The 23,030-nt window shown below is 40.2% G+C and overlaps 1 protein-coding gene across 1 annotated transcript in view; it reads right to left on the bottom strand.

The window, feature by feature from the left end:
• Positions 1–541: 541 nt before the first annotated feature.
• The window catches only part of LOC140374115 (plectin-like), a 127,602-nt gene continuing 105,113 nt past the window's right edge, over positions 542–23,030 (bottom strand). Inside the window, exons 35-77 of the mRNA XM_072460913.1 lie at positions 22,903–22,958; positions 22,116–22,227; positions 14,928–15,046; positions 13,475–13,621; positions 12,500–13,157; positions 12,324–12,380; positions 12,079–12,249; positions 11,489–11,655; positions 11,255–11,414; positions 11,088–11,172; positions 10,761–11,005; positions 10,101–10,220; positions 9,921–10,025; positions 9,557–9,775; positions 8,950–9,153; positions 8,620–8,851; positions 8,308–8,534; positions 8,103–8,225; positions 7,934–8,035; positions 7,728–7,829; positions 7,481–7,645; positions 7,248–7,403; positions 6,930–7,121; positions 6,618–6,746; positions 6,333–6,503; positions 6,108–6,263; positions 5,816–6,022; positions 5,266–5,385; positions 4,996–5,165; positions 4,757–4,916; positions 4,468–4,662; positions 4,266–4,391; positions 3,981–4,124; positions 3,700–3,888; positions 3,502–3,619; positions 3,254–3,420; positions 3,014–3,176; positions 2,782–2,936; positions 2,637–2,711; positions 2,437–2,554; positions 2,173–2,318; positions 1,978–2,095; positions 542–1,901 (exon numbers count right to left, since the gene is read on the bottom strand). Coding sequence (XP_072317014.1) covers positions 1,876–1,901; positions 1,978–2,095; positions 2,173–2,318; positions 2,437–2,554; positions 2,637–2,711; positions 2,782–2,936; positions 3,014–3,176; positions 3,254–3,420; positions 3,502–3,619; positions 3,700–3,888; positions 3,981–4,124; positions 4,266–4,391; positions 4,468–4,662; positions 4,757–4,916; positions 4,996–5,165; positions 5,266–5,385; positions 5,816–6,022; positions 6,108–6,263; positions 6,333–6,503; positions 6,618–6,746; positions 6,930–7,121; positions 7,248–7,403; positions 7,481–7,645; positions 7,728–7,829; positions 7,934–8,035; positions 8,103–8,225; positions 8,308–8,534; positions 8,620–8,851; positions 8,950–9,153; positions 9,557–9,775; positions 9,921–10,025; positions 10,101–10,220; positions 10,761–11,005; positions 11,088–11,172; positions 11,255–11,414; positions 11,489–11,655; positions 12,079–12,249; positions 12,324–12,380; positions 12,500–13,157; positions 13,475–13,621; positions 14,928–15,046; positions 22,116–22,227; positions 22,903–22,958 — 6,777 coding nt within the window. The 3' untranslated portion in view covers positions 542–1,875. The remainder of the gene's footprint in view (positions 1,902–1,977; positions 2,096–2,172; positions 2,319–2,436; positions 2,555–2,636; positions 2,712–2,781; positions 2,937–3,013; positions 3,177–3,253; positions 3,421–3,501; positions 3,620–3,699; positions 3,889–3,980; positions 4,125–4,265; positions 4,392–4,467; positions 4,663–4,756; positions 4,917–4,995; positions 5,166–5,265; positions 5,386–5,815; positions 6,023–6,107; positions 6,264–6,332; positions 6,504–6,617; positions 6,747–6,929; positions 7,122–7,247; positions 7,404–7,480; positions 7,646–7,727; positions 7,830–7,933; positions 8,036–8,102; positions 8,226–8,307; positions 8,535–8,619; positions 8,852–8,949; positions 9,154–9,556; positions 9,776–9,920; positions 10,026–10,100; positions 10,221–10,760; positions 11,006–11,087; positions 11,173–11,254; positions 11,415–11,488; positions 11,656–12,078; positions 12,250–12,323; positions 12,381–12,499; positions 13,158–13,474; positions 13,622–14,927; positions 15,047–22,115; positions 22,228–22,902; positions 22,959–23,030) is intronic.

Raw genomic sequence — 23,030 nt, 5'->3', positions numbered from 1 at the left:
AGCAGCCAGTGAGGAGACGCCACGGGTCGCTTTCCTGTCAATGAAGGTCACTCTGGCTTTGTTAGGCTGAAATTCCAGCTTAAATCTTTGACCTTGGAATTTGACTGAATGAACATTTTATCACGCCTATGCAGACAGATATGCACAGGGTTTCACTGTTCTTGTATTGTTTTTTGAGCACATTCATAACTCTGTTGTATAACACAACCACACAGTACCAATAGCTGAGATAGATTTTGTCTTAAGCCCAGAAAAAAGGTGGTGGAGTTTATCAAACTTCTGCCAAATGCCAATAAACAGACAATTTGCAGTGCAGTCTCCAAAGAAAACCATTCAAAAGTAAAAATGTCATGTTGTTTTGGGTGAAAGGATCCATCACTAAGGTTAATGTTTGGACTTGGCACTCCTGAACTCTGGAGTGATAGCAGCACTATGTTTTGGTTGTAGTGCAATACTTAAACACTACAGGGTGCAGTGGTTTCACAATGTAAATGTGTTACATCAGCAGCAGGGAGACAAAAAAACATACGGTATAACCACATGTACTTAAAAATGTTTAATTGAAGTGTATACAAACATATTAGTGACATTCAAGAACAATCTCCCTAAACAGATATCACGATGAGTGCTGGGGATAGAAACATTTACAGTACACAAACTTTAGAGTGCATAGCAATAGTAAAATCTGGATGGAGAATTTAAGAGTTTAAATAATTTGTCGGCCTATACAAATGTGTAATGTAAAAGTTTTAAAAATAGCACCAGTGTATCTAGAGCAAATATTTTAAGACATAGGCAAAAACATTATCTCAAATTATGTAACTCTGGTACAAAATGACACCCATTCACAACAATTAAGGTTTATATGCATTAACCAGTTGATAATAGGTACAAAGAAGCCTGTGCTGGCTGAGAATTAACAGCAGTTGTATTTTTGAGCTATAATATACATTATAAAGTTGAAACCATGCGTAATATGAAAAGGCTTTATACTGCCTGAACAAGTAACCTGATCAAATAACTTCAAAATATGTAATCTCAATGTCTCCTCTCTGCATCATGGATGATGCTTGACTCAGAACTCACCACTCTACAGTAGTGAACACAAAAGTGCATTTTCATAAACATGAAAGTTGAAATACAATGTAAAAATGAGCTAGTTCTCTGGATTCACAGAAATATTCCATAGAAATGCTTACATTCAACTACAAAATGAATCCTGAGAAGAAAAAAAAATCTCTAAAATGTAACAATGACATGTCTTTAAGGGCATTGTCCATAAAACAATCTCCAGTATTTGAATCAATATAAAATACATGTGTAATGAGCAGTTCATAACATGGTATCACAAAATGTATAAGACAAACGTGTGTGGCCCTGCCACCAACATCGTTATGTTGTTCGAAATTCACAAAATTGTTTTGGTACGCTTCTTTTTTGGACACTTCTAGGCCCTCAAGAATTATTAATTGTTGTCACAGTTTTCCCATACAACATCTAATGTTTCCAAAAATGGCATTAGTGATTTTTGAATATAAGTACTAACAAGTACAGAAAGGATTCAGTGCCATGCACTATGTAGCATGCAGCCTTTCTCAATCCCTACTTCTCTATGCATTTGAAAGATATTACTACATGGAACAAAAAAGTCTTCAGTGAAGATTTTTCAAAACAGATTAAATTGAACAGTAGGAACATTGTCAGTTTAAGTAAATCCCCTTTGGTATGAACTTTGACCTTTCACCTCAGGAGCACTGAGCAGCTGACGAGCAGCTTGTAGCATTTCAAATACCTTACGTTTCCTTTATTACTGTCTTCAGGACCCAAAGCTGTTGAGTTTATGAGTTTACTGCAGCATCAAGTGATCGGAGGTAATCAAGTTGGCATTATTTCAGCTTCTTCTAAACATTTAAAAACACATTATGTTAACTCAATATTTCCTGCAAATCGATCACAAAACACGTTGAACATACTGACCTGATGGTGAGAGAGCATCTTCTGCTGGGACAAACTGTAGATCAGAATCTAGAGCAGCGATGGAACTTCGAGGACGAACACAGCGGTCTCCTGAGAAACTTCGTCTAAGAAAGGCCTTCTAAAAACACACATACGCAAAATATAAAGCTATATATATGCACTTGTATATTATTGTATATTATGACCAAAACTCGCCTTGCGTGATGTGGGGCTGGTGGGGGCAGAGGCGCTGCTGTAGAGGCTGAGGCTTGAGCTGGACCTGCTCACAGTCAAACCCTTGGACACGCTTCCGGTCGGAGACAAGTATTTCTCTTTGATCTTCAGGTTAGTCCGGCCTTTCACTGAGCAAAATAAAAGAAACATTATGTGAGAGGAACATGTCAACACACACAGACAAACACACACTTATATATATATATATATATATACATACATATGATACGAGAGAAGTTCAACTACCTCTGCAAGGATCATTCTTGACCAAAAACTCGTCTAATGCAGTCCAGCCTCCTCCAACTCTCACCATCAAAGTGCTTCTCAAAATTCGAACCATGCGTAACTGTTGGGAATCTCCAAACTGAAGCACAAATGCCATTTTGTGTTGAGAATAATAGAAGAATTATTCTTTCTGAATGTGTTAATAATGTACATAAACTCACCCTGTATCTGTTGACACTTATTTGTTCCACATGGAATCTCTTAGGGCAATTACACTGAGACACCTGGCGACTCACCTTTTAGAAAGAAAAAAAAAAAGAGAAAATATATATATATATATGTACACAGATGTATAATTGTATGTACCTCTTCATTTATTTGATCAGCGTCCAGTGTTTTTCTGTAGGGATCTCGGTTGGGATGAAGTGCACTCACAAACTCATAGTAGTCAATGAAGCCATCACTGTTCATGTCAAAGACATTTGCTACTGCATTCATTTCTAAGGAATTTGTAGGAAATGCTAGAAAAAAATTCAAAACCATAAAGGTTAATAGTGTTTATGCTTCAGAGGACAAAAAGGGAGTCGACATATCTTACTAGATGCAAGAACGTAATCAACAAACTCCTTCCGTGTAATGCGGCCATCCTGATCTCTATCAATGCAACGGAATATATCCAGGATCCGAGACTTCAGATGACTTATCCACTGAATATAACGCTTTCTCCAGATATTAAAATCAAAGTTTGCAAACTCTTCCATCTGTTCAATGATAGTATAAAACATTAGCATTATATTTGAATCACTTTAAAAGTGTAAAGATTGTAAGAAGCCTTCACCTCTTTGAGAAGTTGCTGGTGTTGTTCTAGACGGTTTTGTCTGGCCACAGCCAGCAGCCATAATTTTTGCCACTGGCTGACCAGCTGACATAGCTGTGGGGTCTGTGGGTCAAGGTGATCTAAAGGAACTGGTGTAGCAGGCTGTGGCTTCAGTGTGCTCCTTCTTTCTGTGAAAAGCAAAACACAACATACACTTAAATGTTGGTCACAAAATCTGCTCTCCACACCCCTGAAGGGCTGTAACCTACTTGTGAGAGGCCTCTTGCTTGGTGACACTGATACTTGTTTAGAAATAGTCTTGATTTTGCAACCTTTAGTTGCCTGTTCTACCTCAGGAAACTTTTTATTCAGTTCTTCTATAAATACCTAGAAAAGCCCATGGCCATCAACATGATTATAATAAATGGTTTACTATAACTTTGCATTTGGACAACAAATGTTCTTACTGTGTGCTGGTCAATGAGTTCTTGGTTCTGTTCTGTGGACTCAGCCAGTGGTTCTTGCTCTCGGAGGTTCAAAGCTTCTTCTGCAGATGAGATCCAGTCCAAAAGCCTCTGGATTTCCTGCCTCTCACCTTCGAGGGCTAATAAAGCAGTGTGGATCTTCTGACCCTGCTGCTGAGCCCAGGTGTGGACCTAACATTATGAAGGGGGGAAAACAACTGCTTTGTGATATCTACAAAATAATTTCTTCGTTTGGGTAAATCAATCAAATTAACATCTATTACCTCCACATATCTGGTGTTGGTGACACTGATCCATGATTTCAGTGTGATTATAGAGTCTGGATGACACGAGGTCAGTATGTCGTCACCCAAACACTGTATATTTTGTAGTTGCACTGCTTGATTCTCAAAGGCACTCAGTGAATCCTAATGTTTGAGAAAGGATTTAGGGTCAGAAGGGAGTATGTATTGTCATGATAACACATTAACACATCCTTGACTCAGTGTGCATTAGGGTGCATTGTGTTTTAAGGAATACAAGACACATAAAAATGACATTAAAATTACTTTGTGCTTCTCATAAAAAGTGCGCAGAGCTTCCTCCTCTTCAGGCAGAGAGCCATATTTGAGAGCTCTCTCCGCCTCGGTAAGGTGCTCCATGAAAGAGTGAACAAGGCCATCAAACATTCCAGCCTAAATCAAGAGGAGAATAGAACACTATACGCATGGTTTGAATCGGTGCAAAACACATCATAATTAGATCACAAACCTGCTGAAGAGCTGCCTCCAGCCGGTCCTGTTTGCTGACGGACAGTTTGCACACGGCGTCCCAGCGGCTTTCCAGTTCATCCATCTGCTCCTGAAGCCAGTGAGCATCGGCCGTGCTGCTCCTGGTCAGATCCCGCACTGAGCGCTTTAAGGTCTTTATGCAACTGGCTCGCTTCCCTAACTCCTTTTGGAAAGCCTTTTAGACAACAGAGATACAGTATTTCACATTATAGGCTATAATAAATATTTCCTATGTATGAATTGGAGGAACACACATAAGTCAAGAGCACCTTGTGTTTATCTATCAACTTATTGACCATCTCCTTATCACCCCCGACTGGAGCGTCTTCAGCTAACTGTGGCTCTGCTCTGTACAGCCAGTCGTTTAGGGCTTGGAGAGCATCAGTGAATCGGCCAGAAAATAGAAGTGCTTCTTCCAACTTGTGCTGTCTGGAAAAGTTAAAATAAGTGTGAAGATAATTGGGAATCATACAGTTGTATTAGTATTTAAATGTGCAGGGTCAAGTACCTCTCCATGGATTTCCCGTTGATAGTGTCCCACGTGTCTTTGAGTTCAGCGAGTTGGTTCTCTAGGTGCTGTCTGTCATGTTTGCTCTGGGTTCTTTCATGAAGACTGCGACCGCTCTTTAATGTGGCTTCATACATAGGTCTTTTTGTCCTTAGTAGTTTCTGAAATTCCTATTACAAAAGAAATGAATTGTAATTAAAAGTACTGTAATTGTTATATATTTTTCATGAAATATTTAACAATTCACACAATAACATTGCATTACTGCACCTTCTGTTCACTCAGCTGTTGTTTGATATCTTCATGTGTTCCAGCAATCTCTTTGTGTGTGTCTAAGGTTTGCTCTACATCAGACATCCACTCTATCAGCAACCGCCAAGATTCATTGAACTGAAAACATACATTTTAAAATGAGAAATTGTATATTTAAAGTATATATGAGTACATGCATTTTTTGAATATTTGATATACAAATGTACTCAGACTCTTAGTGTGTGTGTGTGCTTGTGCGTGTGCGTGTGCGTGTGCGTGTGCGTGTGCGTGTGCGTGTGCGTGCGCGTGTGCGTGTGTGTGCGCGTGTGCGTGTGTGTGGGTGTGTGTGTGTGGGAGGGGGTGAGTTGTGCTGTTGTGTGGGTCAGGTGGGGATTGGGTGAGATGTGGGTATGAATACATTTTTTCATAAACAGTAAATGCTTTATAAATGTGAAGGAAGGTTTATTTAAAGAGTGTAATTCAGACACACTGCAATTCAAAGTGCTTCACACAACAGGAAACAAACAGCAAATGTTGATTGATTGATTGATCGTTTATCAAAACTTACCTGCTTTGCACTTTTCTTGGCCTCTTCAAGTATCCTACTTCTTTCTACCAATCGTTGATGTAATTTCTTGTAACGATCTTGGACTGTCATGATCAGATTGTGAATGACATCACAGTCCTCTTTTCTGCTCATTTCAGTCAGTCTGCCTCCAATCTTCTCCACAGTCATTTTCTTTTCACAGCAACGATGTACATCTTTTGCCAATTCCTGTACAAATTAAACATACATAATAAATAGAATGGTAATAAGTTATTATTATTAAATATATTATTAATATTTCTTTAAAACATACTTGGTGTTTCCCCAGCTGAGTGCAAACTGAGTCCAGGACAAAACTAGGAGGCGGGAGACGCCCAAAACTGTCGTCACACTTGGTCATTTTGTTAAGGAGCTCTTGAACATTACTGTGGAAATCCTTTGCCAGACTCAAACCTTCTGTCAGACTTGCCTGTAAGATCAACATGCTATTTGTATCCATTTCTTAGAGGTAACTTAATGTTTATACTTTTTGTGTTACCTTTTTCTCCTGAACCTTGTGGCAAACAGACACCCATTTCTGTTCCAGTATAGACGAGATGTGCTCTATACTTGATCCCCGGATGACATCACTGCTCTCCAGCATCCTGTGGATGGCATTCTTCACATCAGTGTAAGTGTGAAGCTTTGAGTCCATCTCTGTGCATAATTCCTATAACAGAAAAATATATATATCTCCATTATTTAAATGTTCCTTGTTATAAAAAACCTGTAGATAATTCTATACGAGTTACTAGTTACTATAATAGTAGTATTGATGCTGTACCAGGTGTGCGTTGAGTCTTTCTGCTGCTGAGTCCGGCATCCCCCATGTTGCTTTGGAAGAAGAAAGCTTGACATCTGTGTTCTCCAGCCATTGCAAAAGATCTTGCATCTCCATTGTAACATCTTGTACCTAATTTCAAGTGAATCAAAAAACAAATACTGCAAAAATTTTAAGGCAATTTTATAAAACGGTCTTTTTATTTCAAGTTTGTGACCACTAGAGGGCACCAACCAACTGATAATAATAAACAATGATTGCTTGGCTTTGTGATCCTAAATGTTAATTAAAGAATACATTTCTTGTTTGTATCACCTGGCTTAGCCTGTTCTCGAGCTCCAGCTGCTGGCGTTCAGTCTCACAGCGCACAAACTCCCAGCTCTCATTGAGTTCTTCCAGTTGAGACTGAAGCCGATGGGCCCCTGAGCCTGTCTCTGCTAGCGCCCGGCCAGCCAGGTTCAGGGACTCCACCGTGCGGACATGGGACATCACATCATTTCGCAAGACCTTTAACATAAGAGTGTTAGCTTTAGGGACAATAATAGTTCAATCTTAATTAAAACATTTCTTTCTTTCTATTTTTAAATGCTGTGTTTGTTTGTTTGTTTGTTTGTTTGTTTGTTTGTTTGTTACCTTATGTTTGGCCAGCTCTATCTCACAGGCCTGAAGGTCAATGGTGATGGGCCGACCCCCGTGTAACTGCTCAGCTGTGCGGGACAACCAAGTGCGCAGTTCATCCAGTGTGTTTTGGAACTGCCCAAGACCCAAGAGGGCAGACTCTAATAGATGCTGTAACATGTAATAGTTCATTTGTAGACAGCCTCTTGACAAAAATAATTGCATTCCACCCATGTTGTGTTCATCACCTGTCTGCTGACGGTTTCTGACTCGATGGAGTCCCATCTTTGTCTGAAATCACACAGTGGTGACACTGAGCCTTGACGCTCAGATCCTGGAGACAGTCGACACACAAACCGATGGTTCAGACTTTCTATCTCAATCTTTTTCTGGTAAAGCTCACGTTTAAATGTCTGAAAGAATAATCAATTGAGTTCAGGTGGATGTTTTATTTACAGTGACAAATAACAATATAACATACTGTATATCTCAAACCTTATAATCACATAACTGCTCTTTGACTGACTCAAGGTCAGTTCCAACCACAAATTCTTCAGTGGACCTCAACTCAGCTGACTTCAGCCACTCAAAAAGACCCTGTCATAAAAGAAAAATCATAAATAAACTGTATTTTTTCAAGCAGTGACATCAAGACTAAATAAAATTGTTTCCCAAACGTTATGTATTTAATTGACACAGACCTGCATCGTGTCTTGATATTGGAGAGATAATTGTAACGACTCTGCCAGTTTTTTATGACATTCAGTCCAGTGTTTACTGAGGTTGTTCCAATTACTGTACAGCTGTGGAACAGCAAAGTGCATCAGTTAATACACATGGTTTACACTGGTACTACATTATGTGACTTACTTCATCAAGAGTCCTGGTGACATCTGGTCTGTCTGTGTCGCCACATGCGGACATCAAATCCACACCCACAGCACCAAGCGTGTCTAGATCCCCCTGTATACCATCAATGTCCCCCCTGAGAGTCTAGCGATGAAAGGGTCACAAAATACATATTGATGATAAAAGTACCTCCATGTGAATGTCTTGTACTTGCGTTAAGACAAACCTGCATGGTTTCAAGGCTTTGGCGAATAGTTTCAGAGTCAGTTTGACTTGCGTTCAAATCCATAACTGCCTGTTGAGCTTCACAGAGAGCTGCTGTAACATCACTGATGTCGCTCCAAAACTTCACAGCCAGGTCTAACACTCTGAGCAGCCATGTTTCCTTTTCCTTGGCCTGAACATTAGTTTGACCCCATAATTGGGACAAGGCAGAAACCTGATTCTGTATGGCTAAGTTCAAAAGGAAGATTAAAAATCACTGATTTATTTTTTATGCCTGTTAAAAAAAAACAATATTATGCAAAACTATGTGTACCTTTGCCAATGGATGCATCACCTGCCGCCTGTGTGTTGCTCAGAAGCTCACCAGCCTGACTCCTGACAGTGCTAAGACTGAGGTCCAGCTTTGCCAGCTCAGCGAGAGTGTGCTTATTGTCCTGAAGCTGCTCCTGGATCCTCGGAGTGAGAGCCTGAAGTGAAGTGGGGATCTGAATGCGACTTTTCAATCGGTCAAGACTCTCTCTTATCAAGGTCATTCTCTCATTCAACTACCCAGACAAAATCAATGCAAGTGGTTAGTGTGTTTTCAACAAATGCATACTTTGAAGGAAAGGCAATTATTGGGTAATTTATTTGGCATTCTTACTTGTGTGAATCGGGGCAAGGACTCCTCCAGTAGATTAGACGTCTCCCGTATCTTATCTCTTATGGCTCTGTGCCGATCCTCAGCCTCTGTGGCCTTCTGACAGTACTCATTGCCTTGACAAGGACTGAGTTCTGACAAGCGTTTTGCCAAAGCACAAAGACGTGAAATTAAAGGCCTGTGTTCTGCAATAGACTCCCTCAGATCCTGTTTGGGGAAAAAAAAGTATATCTATATATAGTAGAAAAAGCTTCAGTTGTAGTCATCTGGACTCAGTTAGAAAAAAATATATTATAAATAGAAAAAATATATTATAAATAATATATATAAATAAATTTTTCTAACTGAGTCCAGATGACTACAACTGAAGCTTTTTCTACTATGGAACACGCCTGGACGAATGAGGGTTTACACCAACATATATATATATATATATATATATATATATATATATATATATATATATATATATATATATATATATATACACACACCAAACACCAAAACTACGTGGTGGGAGCTAATTTGCTGGCATTGGCAGAGTGTATAATAAAAGGACTACTTTGTTGGGCTGGACTAAAGGGGATTAAAACTGGTTCTTCTACTTTACCTGTAAAAGGGACTGTTGTTCCCGAAATGCCTTGTAGCTAATTGTACTGAGGGAGAGCTGGCCAGTAAGAGTCTCAGTTTCCTCTAACCAGGGTGAAACCTCAGAAATACCTTCTGAGAACTGGAGAAGTAGTGAGTGAGCATGCTCGAGCTGCAGGACCACATGGGAATTAGTGGCGGAAGTGCTATTGCACTGCTCCTGTAAGGCATCCAATGGTGTCTGTGCCATAGAATAGAACTGTTAGCTGTATATTTTATTATTCAAAAATAATAATTGAAAGCAAAATTGCACTGTTAATTCTCTGGCAACTTGTTGGCAATTTATTCTACAACAATTAATATTCTTATTTACCACGCATGCTTACCACAAGGTCAGTATTATCTCCATCACTGTATGTCATCAGGATTTCTGCAATCTTCACCATTTTTTCTATGTTAAACCTATGTTGAAGAATCTCCACTGCTAAAACCTGTTACAGTACAATGCAAAACATTAATGTCAGGCATTGCAAATTACTACAAAATAATGATTAAATTATTCTGACCTTTTGTTCATGGAGTTGCTCTGATATTGTTGTTTGGATTAAATCAATGGTTTTCAGTTTCTCCAGGCTCAAAGAGGTTTCTTTGAACCAGGCCACCTCCTTCACCACTGCCTGTTCAAGCTAATCAAACACAGTAGGACATTAGCATTTAGCATTGTACAAATGTGTGTAAGTAGCCAAAGACATACAAATACATACGCCAAACTAATACTCCAAACAAATCAAATGTAGATTTCTTAATGTTGACATTTCCATGTATATACAAAGAGAAGCTAGCTAACCTAAAAAAAAAAGCAGTCTAACGTGAGAGCTTGAACTTATTCTTATGTATTTAAGACCAGATGCCATTTGTTGTAATGCTTTAAAGTTAAACTGACTTTTCTGTTTGAGGGTATGCTGCCTGTCTGTCTCCATGGAGATGCCTCCATGAATCACAGTGTGGCATTAAACCGAACATCTCTGTTGGTTAGATCTGTGGTGCGGCAAGGACACTCACAGAAAGTATGCAGGTTTTTCACCTGGGTACCATGGGTAAGTTTAATGCCATGCTGTGGAACATTCAAGGCAAAGCAATACTCTCCAAAAACATCTCCATGGACACAAGCAGCTGGCAGACCCTCCATCTGAAAAGTTACAAAGTATAGAACAGTCTAGCCTCACCCTTTGTCTTTCAGCAGCACAGAGCACAGAATCTCCAGCGTGGGCCTGTGCTCCCGCTGCACCCAGGAGCTCCCGCTCTATGCGGCCGAGCCACAGGTGTAGGTCCTCCTGGCTGGAGGTGCAGCGGCTGGAGGCTTCCAGCGCCTGCTCCAGCCTCTGCATCACATCCAGACTGCTCAGACTCAGCACAGAGCAACGGATTCGGAGGGAATCCAACTTCTCCTGCACCTGCACAGCTTCATCCTCTGTAAACACCATCCACATGTCAGGAGAGAGCCTTTATGTAATGCTGCCGATGTAGTTACAGACAGATGTTAAATATCTTACCTGAAACAACTTCTATCAGGCTCTGTCCTGACTCCTGTATTTCTCCAAGCCTGGACGTATTAACTTGAATCTCTTGAACAAGAGCCTGATTGTAACAGAATATGCTAATTTAACCACATATTTGTTGGGCTGTAGGCCTAATTTAACAACATCATATTTTGCCAAACCTTGGCACGATTTGTAGCTTCTGGGAGATGCAGCATCAGTCTTTCAGCATTACGCAGTTCAGCCAGAGCCTTCTCCACAGAAATGAACCACTGTTGCAAACTGTCCACTTCCTCTTGGAACAACTTTGCCTTTGGTAGAATGAGCTCCAAGTTTGCCCTCCTATCAGCAACATGTTATCATCTTCAAACATCAAGAGCCCTTTGTGTGCCCAGGTGTGCCACAGCTGAGCTTACCTTTGTTCAGACTCTTGTAGTAATGATTTCCATTTTTTCTCCAGAGAACAAAGCCTGGTGTATGCATCCTCACCCTCTTCTCCAGGATGAGCCTCCACCAGCCGAGGACCCTCCAGCATCATACTGTCCATACTACGACGGCGGTCTGATAAAAGCCGTAGCAAGAGCTGGGGAAATAACAAAACTTACAAAGGTTTCTAAAATACATAGAGTTACTTACAGCATCTCACTGGGGTTCTGTGTATTTGTATGCTTATAATCCTTTAGTTGTTGGCCTTTGTATACATAAAGGAAGACATTCTCATGTGTCAGTCTTGCATTGTCAAGAGCGAGGCAGGTTTCACCTCAACCAACAAACAATGGAAACACAGGTGAAAGACACCCCTGTTTGCTCCAACCCTCTGGGAATAGTGACAAAGAGGCTCATTGTGAGCATGGACACCACCCTTTTACCAGTCAGTACGGTGTGAGTTTAGGTGATGAAAGAAGCAATTGAGCAGATTCCATGAGTCAGCCCATCTTAAAGGTTTTGCTCTCGTTTACACCTCTTAATGTTTTAGGGTGATTGTGTGAGATTGCTGATACCACACCTTTTGTTCCTGGAGCTGTGCTTTCACCACTTTGACCTCTGAAGATGGAGGTTTTTGATTGGCTGTGAGCTCTTCTATTTCACACACCCATTTAAACAACGTTTCCAGGTTTTGGAGAAATGAATTGGAATTTGTGGATGCATCCTTCAGAGCCAAGGCTGGTCTTGTTCCCTGTAGAACATATCATTAGAGAATAGACAGGATAGGTTTTTTTTCTCAAATGATGCAACTAATACTGTACATACTTTCCATTTATCCACAATTGAATCCTGGTCAGAACTCGACTGCCCATCACTTTGAAGCTGCAAAAATAGGTGGTTCTTTTTTAGTAACTGAATATTTTCATTGTTAGTGATAATGACTATACAAAAAAGCAATGTGGTAGGATGAAAAGTGAAGCTAAATGAATAGATTTATCAACCTCAGCAAGCTCCTTTGCCGCCCCGTTCAAGACCCTAACAGTCCTGGTGACTATGGGGTCACCTCCTTTAGTTCCTCGTGGATACTCAGTCACTTCTACAATCTCAGTTATTACAGTCTCTGTAACCTCTGTGACTTCAGTTACTTCCCTTGGAGCCACAGTCTTCCATGACCAGGGACTGCCCTCGCGTGAGTCCCTTCTTTGAAAACTTGCCCTCCTCTCAGCTTCATTCTTGTCCATTTGAGCCAGTGGTGACCTTGCAAACTCTGGTGGCACAGATCTCCTTGTAAGTGTCCCATTTCTGGATGTTTTTATGGGTGAAGGTGAGCTGTGCCATGCATTCTCCAAAGTGCTGCTGCTCCTGATTGTGGAGGCCGGGGAACTACGCAGCACTTTATCAGAATCCGGGGTATGACAATATTGCTGTCTTTTGTCATCCATGTCCTCTGTCTCTCTCTCCTTGACCACCTCACTGCCTTTGATAGCTTCATTCTTGACTTGGTTATTGATTTCCTCTTGTTTTGTGTCTCCATTTTGTTCTGCAGGCGGCCACTCTTTCCGCCGTTGATAACACTCCTTCAGGAAGTTTTCGTCGGACCGCACTTGCTTGGACTTCTGACCCAAGCAGCTGGGCCGACTGATGAGGTTTCCCATAATCCTTCAGCCAAGAGGCAAGTATGGCAACGGGTGAGATAAGGCCCTTTGTAAGGCCATGCATGCAGGAGATTCTTCAGCTACCTAAAATCAGACAAGGCTTGGGGTTATGTTGTGCAGTACTCATTCATCTTACAGACAGCAAAACAACTAGGTCACACAGAAAATAGTGACCCAAATTATAAGATATTTTGTGCCAACTCTGCCAGATTCTTGGCAACCAAAGAACGCAACCAAAGCAAACATTTTTTTTGGCAAATCTGGTGCCTGTTTCTTTGTCTTCTGTTAGACCACATGCAAATACTGGCCCCTGTATCTCACAACACCAACTTGGAAATTCTGGGCTTGGAAATTAAAGTGACAGGCTTGGTGAGGATCCCACTGTTAGGACTGGCACAGAGGACCAGGGCAGGCTGCCAGCATTTCCTCTCACTCAGAATGGCCTTATGCTGGCTGGCCGTTCGGGATCTATTAGAGTGTAAAATGTATTGGCATAATCGGTTCCGTTAATTTATTAGTAGTAATAATAGAGGTTGAAAAATTAAAAATAAATCTAAAACAAAAGTACTTAATCTAAACAAAAAAAGGATATTTAATCTAGATAGTATTGTTGTATTCCTCAAGCATTGCTATATTATCTTTGTTCATGAGCTGTTGGAAAGGTTTGCCAGGGGATCTCTGTTGAGCCTGAGCACTCCCTGACAGGGGTGAACACATCCATTCACAATCTAACAGGTCACCCGAGGTCATGCCTAGGAACTAAAGATCTGTAGGGGGCCAATATGGGTCAACGACAGGGAAATTGGGTGGTGGGATTGTATAGCCATAGGACATTTAGGATGAACAAGAAAATCTCAATTTGGATCTGTGTGTGCCACATTTTACATGTTTCTATGCAAAAAGAAGAAGAAAAAACACAGATTTGCTGAGTAAGCAACTTTTATCACGGAAATTATGACAATAAAGCGAGGTTGTATGCTTTATTTATAATGTGTTTTTGTCATTGTGCTACTGCCAGCAGGGCAGTAGGTTTTTACCACGATATAAAGGGAAGATTTCCATTTAATTTAATTCAAATATTTAAATATGTTGGTAAACTTGTTTCATGCTCTTTAAGTTATAGTTATAATGTCCGCCCTCTTCGCTGCCTTCGAAGTAATGTTCAAATTGAATATGGCCCAGAACTTGTATTACTACTTGAATGCCATTAGGGGAGCACAATTATTACTTTCAAAACAAAATGAGATCGAAACCTCTTTTTCAAGGGTGACCTGGCCATGGGGCAAAGTGAAAAGGTAGCAGCACACAAATACTGCTACTGCACAAACTTACAAAAAACATGCATTCACACTAAACAACATAAGTAACTAAATGTTGCTGTTTTTGTATTATTGCTATTGTAGGTTAATATACATTTCAATATTCATTTTTTTTAAATCAAGACATTTCAATTTACTTTCACTGAATGGTTATTTTTGTTTTAATTGCATCTTAGTTTAAATTTAACTGTGCATTCAGTGCCATGGATTATATGGCAACATGTATTTGTGATGATACTGATGTAGCCCAAATGTATATCATAACTAGTCTTAATACCCTAGTCTCACAGGCTGTCCCCATTAGGCCTCAGGAAGTAATTACCTCCAGGATTTCTACTGCTGAGCATATGATGCAGTCAAGACTTCCACTGGGAGTACACAGTGAGATTAGAGCGTAGTGCCCTAGACAAAGCCCCTGCCTCCAGATCAATGATTACTCAGTTAGCTCAGCTCACTGCCCAGCCGGTGGTCTCTCGAGGTGGGCCTGACTGTCTGTGGCTAGACTGTCCACATGGGTTAACAATCCAGGGGTGAGGGCGTGCCGTGCCTGGTTACTGCCCTGCATGTGTGGTCGCTGGCAAAAAAAACATGTCTGCCTTCACAATGATGTCAACAGAGACATGTGTTATGTGATATGCAAAGAAGGGTCATTAACAAACACTTTTGCCCAAGCCCATTCAATTTGCAAACAAGCTGTGTACTGTAGGCCTTCAATACAACTCTAAATAGGTCAGTTCAAATATGCATTTTTAATAGAATAGGTATAGGTTATTCATATGCATTTATTTGAATTATTTACCTTTACGTTTAACTCCTTCGTCACCTACTTTTGGCTTGTTTAGGAATCTAGGGAAGCACGCTTCACCCTTTGTGTACAACGATGAAAAAACAGTACACTATGTTACTCATATTGCCGATGACCTAACCATCCCATCACTTAGCCTACTTTGAAATGGCCCCTTCACTGCTCTTAACCCTGATTTATGATGAGGGCGGTCCATTAACTGATGAATTTGATTATATTAAAGAATATGGTAAATTAACTCACTAATAAATAGGCCTATATTATCAACAGGCAACCAATATTTAATTTTAGTTGTTCTATTTTCAATGAAATGGGTAGAAAGGTAACCCTCAAACAACAATTGTATTAGTAATATTGTATTTCTGCTGTATCTTGGAGCCCCTCACTGATGATAGTGGCCCCTTAATTAAACATGCTGTGTAACAGTTTTACTGAATAGTGCACAAGGTCACAACCAATTATTTTATCTTAGCATCATTTATCCTTTTTTTTTTTTTTTTTTAAGAAAGAAGGAAAAAAAACACAATCAGTTTTATTTAAATCATTATTTGTCATTTTAACAAGTAACAATAAATAAACAAAAGCTATATTTCATTGATTAATTCTGGCGTTATCCTGCAAATTTCGAATTAAACTGAAATACAGGGTTATTATTAATTTTGCCTGTATGAAACCAGAGTGAACAAAACTTACCCCCGAACCAGCCCTGATCTCGACCTCATGAGTAGAGGAATCCTTGCAAATCCCATTCAAACAGGCAGAGAAAGACCAAAATCCAGCTTTGTTTGAGCATCCTTTCAACCGCCTCTTAGTCCCAACATCCAAAAATGGTAGGTTCTGTCCACAAACTCACACCATCAGAGCTCGTAGTCCATCACGTCCAATCATTCCCACATGTTCACACCACAAACACACTTTTCGAAACACAACCGCACATGCCCCGATAACTCATGCTTTTCCGTTGCCCACAGTCACACCAAACAATGTCCTCCACCTCCCTCCCCTCGCAGGACACCCCTCCCCTCTCTCCACTTCTCCTCCCTCCCACCAGCTTTCCCTCTCTCTCACACTCTCCGCTCCTCTCCTTTTCTTCTTTGTTGTGTGATAGAGGAATTCCTTCCCTTGTTAACGCTACCGACGGGATAGTGTGCCCAAAAAGAGACAATGTATTCCAACGGCTCCGATGAACTCTGCAGCCAAAATCAGTTTGTTCTTTTCTTCAAATGGAGGTCAGATAGATTTTTGCCCACACAAACAAGGAGGTGCCATCCTTTAGCACCAATGCTCAGGTTGCCACATCACCAACTGGCTATAAAGTGCCCCCTGTACCAACTCTACGTTTTTTCTCACCGGTTCTCACCCCCTTCTTATCCGACAAAGCCACTCCTCTAAGTCTAAGTGTGAATCGGGAAAACTCGCTTGAAAAATGGTCTGGGATAGGGGGGTAAAAAAGGGGAGTTTTCTATAGACCCCCGGGCTGTCCTCGAAACATTCACATGGTAAGTGACAGCTGCCTGAGACGGCTCCCCTTCTTTTCGTCAGTGGAGGAGAGAAAAAGAGGTGCACACTACAAAAGAAGGGACCCGCACCCACCCTGTACTAAGCCAGTCTCCTGCACATTCAGACCCCAACCCCCTTGCGCCGCTCATCCACTTTGCCCGATTCCGAGTCAGAGCAGAAGCAGCAACAAAGACGACTAATTACTGTAAAACATCTCAGATTACCTTTCAACTCACTTCCAGCTATTTGAGCGTTGGCAATAAGCATAGAAGACAGAATCAGGCACAAAATAGTGGGACGAGAAGATAACAGATTCCTATTTGCTTTTTGGAATGAAACACATACTGGAATTTAGCAATGTCTTGTTACAGTAACTCACAATATAAGCTATACACAGTCACATTTTTGAATAATTTCACTATACAGTCCAATTGTAAGCAGTAAATGTTAATACTGTCTGTGTCTGCTATGAAGTTATTATAATTATTGATTATTTCATCCTTTATACAGAAAATCAATAGTAATTTCTCTTGCATGAATTGCTTACGGTGTTTATGTGAGGCAGATATAGCTTTGGCCTGTCAAATACTGCCTAATATACTTCAAACATTACTATGGAATTATTACTATTCAACAGCTCATCTTTGTAAAGACGAGATCATTGTCACTGACTGGAAGATTCACACAATTCCTTTTGATGCTCTGTTGGTGTATATATATATATATATTTTAAACAGTAAGTGCCTTTTGTCAACTGTTCCAAATAGGAGGGAGCAATGGTATTATTTTAGAGAAAAGATCATCTCAGGTACTAGATTTGGAACTCTCTCATTGTTTACCCAGCCCACTGTTGTGACCGTCCTTTGCCAAGAAGACACATGACACCTGATCTCTCCTTTCTTTTCTCTTGTCCCTTCAGTGCTAATTAAAAGCCTCTTCCCTCCATTGCAGTGTTGGTGCTTACAGTACAAAGATGACTGAAAGAGTGCAACAAGCGATGGCAACAACAACAACAACAACAACAACACCAACACCAACAACAACTCGGATAGAAATGTTCACAGTTTAAGTTTCATTTTCATTTTCTGAGGATCATATAATATCTAAAAGTAACAAAAAAGTAAAGACCAGAAAATATACAGACTGGGCCTTTGAATACAGTATTTGACGTAATTGGTCAAGCCGTGTACCAAGTCAGAAATAGTGATTGCAGATACATGCACCAGTACAGCATTATTGACCCACATTTGTCAATGCCCGATCCTGTTAGCTAAACATGACAGGGCCTGGTTAGTACTTGGATGGGAGACGGCAGGAACACCAGGTGCCACAGTGGGGCGCTTGAAGAAATGTCGTTGTGTCCACTTCACCACACTTCACCCACACTTCACCCACACTTCACCCACACTTCACCCACACAGCACCCACATTTCACCCACACAGCCTATTGAAGCGCTTTGAGTGCCTTGAAGGTGGAAAGGCGCTATATAAACACACTATAATCATAATAATAAATAATGATATGCTCAATTTTGTATGGTCTTTAACAGGACCAGAAAGTAAAATTGACGTGATTACCGTATTCTGTTTCCCCTCCTCTCCTACTCCAACCCCTGTACCATCATCAGATTTAATCAGGCCTCAATAATGTCTCCACAGAACGTAATTAGACCTCTAGACGAGGATTAGGAAAGAAGGGGCTTCTTTGAAGGGTCAAAGCCAGAAGCACCATTCAACATGAGCACTGTCATTTATCACAAAAAGGAGGTTGTTTCCAGGGAAAGCGCTGTGCTGCCCTGCTGAGCTGCCCAGATTCTGCTGAGCTGCTTGGATACTGGAAATTACAATCAGGAGTCAGTCGAGGGTTTAGCTCCATGGAAATAGGGAAGAGTTCAACCACATCATCAGTCTCTTGTTTGATGTAGCCGCTCAGTGCAAAAGAAGGATTTACAGCTGTAGGTCGGAGGTTTTGTATGGAGAAAATAGGCAAAGAAAACAAAAGGTGGGGCCATTTATCACCATTAAACCTAAAATAGTGTGTGCATTGAAAAGTCTGGAGGAATGGATTATCTTAAGGGCTATTGAAGAAAATCAATTTGACATGCTGAGGAAAACAATGCATCGGATCTACAACTTGAAATACTGGGTTTTAGTTAATCTGGTAAACATTATAAAGATGTCCCAACCTACAATGAACAAAACTGTTATTTATCACTTCTTTTAATTCAAACAATCTATTTATAGCCAAATTAAAAAAAACATTTCCCCACCATGAACCCTTCGTATATATTATGCAAAAATAGAAATTAAAATATATAGATATTTTAGATGATAGCATTTTTACTAGAACCCTTTGCGTAGTGTTGAATAGTAGTTTTAAGTTTTGTGCTGAGGCAAAGGTTATGATAGTCGGCATGATTGCTCGCTGTCAGACGCAGAGAGGACCTGACAATATTAGTCTGTGGTCCTTAAAGGTGCCATAACATGCTTTTTTTCACGTTTTGTAGTCTATCCTAAGTGTATAATTGATAATAATAAGTGTTGTGCAACACCCTTAACATAATAGTTGAGAAATATCACCCATACTTTGGACCCCCTCACCAACCCGGAAATGTAAACGGCTTGGTTTGATATTCGTCCCCACCCTTGCGAAGAGCGATCTGGCTCCCCCGCCCAACCCGTGACGTAGTCTCAGGAGAGGGGGGATAATGACGCGTGCTTGCCCTTATGACGCGGCCTTGCCCCACCGCCCGTCAGTTTGGAGATTCGAGGAAAGGAGATAGTCAGTAATATAGCTAAACACTGCGGGAATCAATCAAAAAAACACTCTGGGTACATATATGAAGCACAAATAGCAATGTAAGAAGGTTAAAAGCTCTGAAAAGTCGATTTTGCATGTTATGGGACCTTTAACCTTTCTCCCCTGGTCCGATGAGGCCTGTTTGTAAGTTCTGTGCACAAGATTTATTTGAGATGCAGCATCTGCTACCAGCCCAGGGAAACCAGGAACCAGAGAGCTAAGACACAGGCCGTCTTTATCCATCGTGTGGGGGTTGGAGCTGCAGAGGAAGTAATGTATGGGAACTTATGACCTCAATATACTGCAGGTGTAGGACAATATGACAAGTGAAGAGACGAGCACTGCAAGAATATATTTGAGGAGAACATCTTGGTTTGCGTATGTCTTATCTTCAGGAATTGATATACCAATTGGAGCAGTGCAATTAATTAAATTTACAATTGTGGTTTCAATTATTGCACTATTCAATTACAATTTAATGGGATATACAATGAATTTACTTCTGTGCAGAATTAAATGTGTGCTCGTTCTACCCTGCACAACCTGGGGCACAGTAACATTTTGTAATCTAATAAAAGTCTCAAAACATTACAAATAAAATCTATTCTGGCGACTTTTTCTCTGGGTTCATTTTGACGGTGTAGAAATATTTTTTGGGAATAATCGGGATTTAAATTTATGAGCAAAATAATCCTAATTCTGTTTTTTGCTATTGTCAAGCAGCCCAGATACTGATGCAGTTTAGAAGTTAAATAATGCCATTAGTTAAACAGAAAATATTATCAGCTGTAATTCACAATTGAGAATTTGTACTTTAATCACCTAGAGTCCACTTTAAGACTAATATGACAAATGTATATGTATATATTATGTGTATAATTCCAAATAAAAGAAACATTTCAGTCTAAACTCCCCTTGCACACACAGATAGTTGGTACTTCGTTATGTCTACCATGTCTTTACCAAAGTGCGTCCGACCCCAGGCTTTTGTCATGGTAATGCTCGTCTGTCACACTCCTGGTTATGGTCAAGGCCTGAGGGACTCGTTAGGAACTCAAATGAGAACACCTCTAACCAGGCCCCTATTAAAGGGCCCTCTGCAATTCACAGGAGAGGGACACACCTGCCACTTGACAATGTGCGCACTAGTTAGCACATCCGTGTTTTCCCATGAATACTGAGGCTCTGGTCTATGATGTTGTTGTCACGTATAGTTAATGATAATAGCAGAACAAAAAAATGCATACAAATGTGCGATGCAATATTTAAGTACAGTTGATAGATTACAAAAAAAATAAAGAACAAACATTAAATTCACATTCAATTATATTCATCATATTTAAAGGTCTGCAGCCTGCTTATCGGAGATGTTATTGCTTTGACTGAAATGTTACATAGTATAGCAGTAAACCTGTCTATCTCCATGGAGACGAGTAGATGACACCACCAGACCAAAATAGAGGTCAGATCTTTGAAGAGGCAAGTCCGCTCGCAGTGATAACGTGTTTTTCAGGGTATTTTAGATTAATTTAATAAACGCAAGATAGCTAAGTTTAAGTTTTCTGTGGATGACTCAAGGCAGAGCAATAACATCTCTACAGACACAAGCAAAGTTCAGCACACAGTGCACCTTTCTGAGTGCTACAGAGTAAAATCAATCCATTTTCTCTGTCACACTTGTGGTGGATGCATATGATGGGTTGTAAACAGGATGACAGTAGATGCTTGCGCCGAGATTTGAACAGTTGACCCAACTGGTTGATGGAAAAAAATAACATTCAACCCATTACACCATCGTTCCATATCCGTTGTGTTTTGCTTTTACAACAATAATGTCACTTCTTTCTAATTTATTGGCATGCGACTGCCTTATCTGCTTTCAATGAATAAAAAAGGTCCTCAATCCACACGTCTTCTTCATAGATGAATTGCCACAGCATTTACAGTTGTTTTCCGATCAACGCCCTTTTGACATTTTGCTCTCTCTTACAAAACCGATCTTGATTTTCTTTTCTCTGCCCTTTTGCTTTTTCCTCCCATCTGATTCTAATGTCTTTTCACTGTGTTCGCTCATCTGTGCAGTGGGCCTCTCCAGCAGCAACCACTTCAGTGAGCTGGCTGTCCCGGGCCAGGCACAAAGGAGCCCCTCGTGGTCTAACGGAGTCAGCCTGCGTGAGTGGATGAGGACCACCACAGTATCCCAAGAGAAGTGAGTATGTTGGGTCATGGAGGCTCCATTTCATACAATGTACAATGGACTGTTGCCGAATGGCATGACTGGTTGGTTTAGTTGCTCGTTGTGTTGGGAAGTTGGTCTTTTACTGGCAATGAGGTAATCAATGTGGAGCGGGGACAACAGATGATATAATAACCTTCTATTGCTCAAGGGTTGGATTGAGGATCATTATTGGCCCTTCTGAGGTGAAAATAACTTCTTATTGTGAAATACAATTATGACAGAAAATAAAATGAGTAATGAGTGGAGTAATGGATGGGACGAATGGGATCAGAGGTAACAGGAGGCAGACAGACACTGACCCTGGGGTCTGAAGCAGGGAGCCTCATCTCCATGTTCTTCAGCCATTGTCTCAGGGTTCTGATTTGACCTCTGAACTCAGACTGCCACTGACTCAGCTCCTCCACGTCAGCACTAAATCACATATAAAAGATACACAATAATGTAGGAAAATGTTAACCTACTGCCAGATCTTTGGAAAAGTTGCTACAGTAGCCATTTAACATGACTCAAATCTAAGAATTGTCTAACTTAATAAAATGTTTGTTGATTGTGTATACTATTTTGACCACAAAATGTACATGAGTAGGTTATATTTTGTCATGTTTGCTTCCCTATTCCATATAAATGATAACAGTCTAGTTATCTAAACAAAAATACAGTATTGTCTAAACTCAAGTTATTTGTTTTTATTTGCTTGGTCATTGGGTGGTTAAGTAACTAGGGATCCAACAATACTCAATCCACTTTCAAATAGTTTGTTATGAACCTGGAGTCATACTCCAACCACAAGTTAGAAGGGGTTTTGTATTGTACTGTTTTTAATTTGTAGTTTATGTACCCAAGAACTACATGTCTAATGTTTCCTTCTGTGGGACTTATATGTACTGGTACTGTTTTTTCAACGATAATGGATGAAAACAGATCTCTGATACTTAACTATTAATTAATGAGGAAGACAAAGTTATAAAGTTGATGATTGTAACAAAAACTAATGGAAACATTTGCTTTTCTTGCTCTGAGGGCCAAATACAATTTGAATCCCTGTTGACAACAATAGGATTTGTTTAATTATATAAAAACAATTACCCATATCTATGGTGCTTTGATGGAAAGGCTCGTGGTTCAAATTGTACACCTTCATCCTGCATGGGACAGAGAATAACAACTGCATGCCTCTCAGTCACTGATTTTATACTATACTATTCTCAATTGAT

Source organism: Eucyclogobius newberryi, unplaced genomic scaffold, assembly GCF_026437365.1.
Source record: "Eucyclogobius newberryi isolate DKJ021-1_F unplaced genomic scaffold, fEucNew1.0.hap1 SCAF_3, whole genome shotgun sequence".
NCBI lineage: Eukaryota > Metazoa > Chordata > Actinopteri > Gobiiformes > Gobiidae > Eucyclogobius > Eucyclogobius newberryi.
Note: the sequence above shows the minus strand (reverse complement) of the source record. Positions and strands in the feature narration are given on the sequence as shown.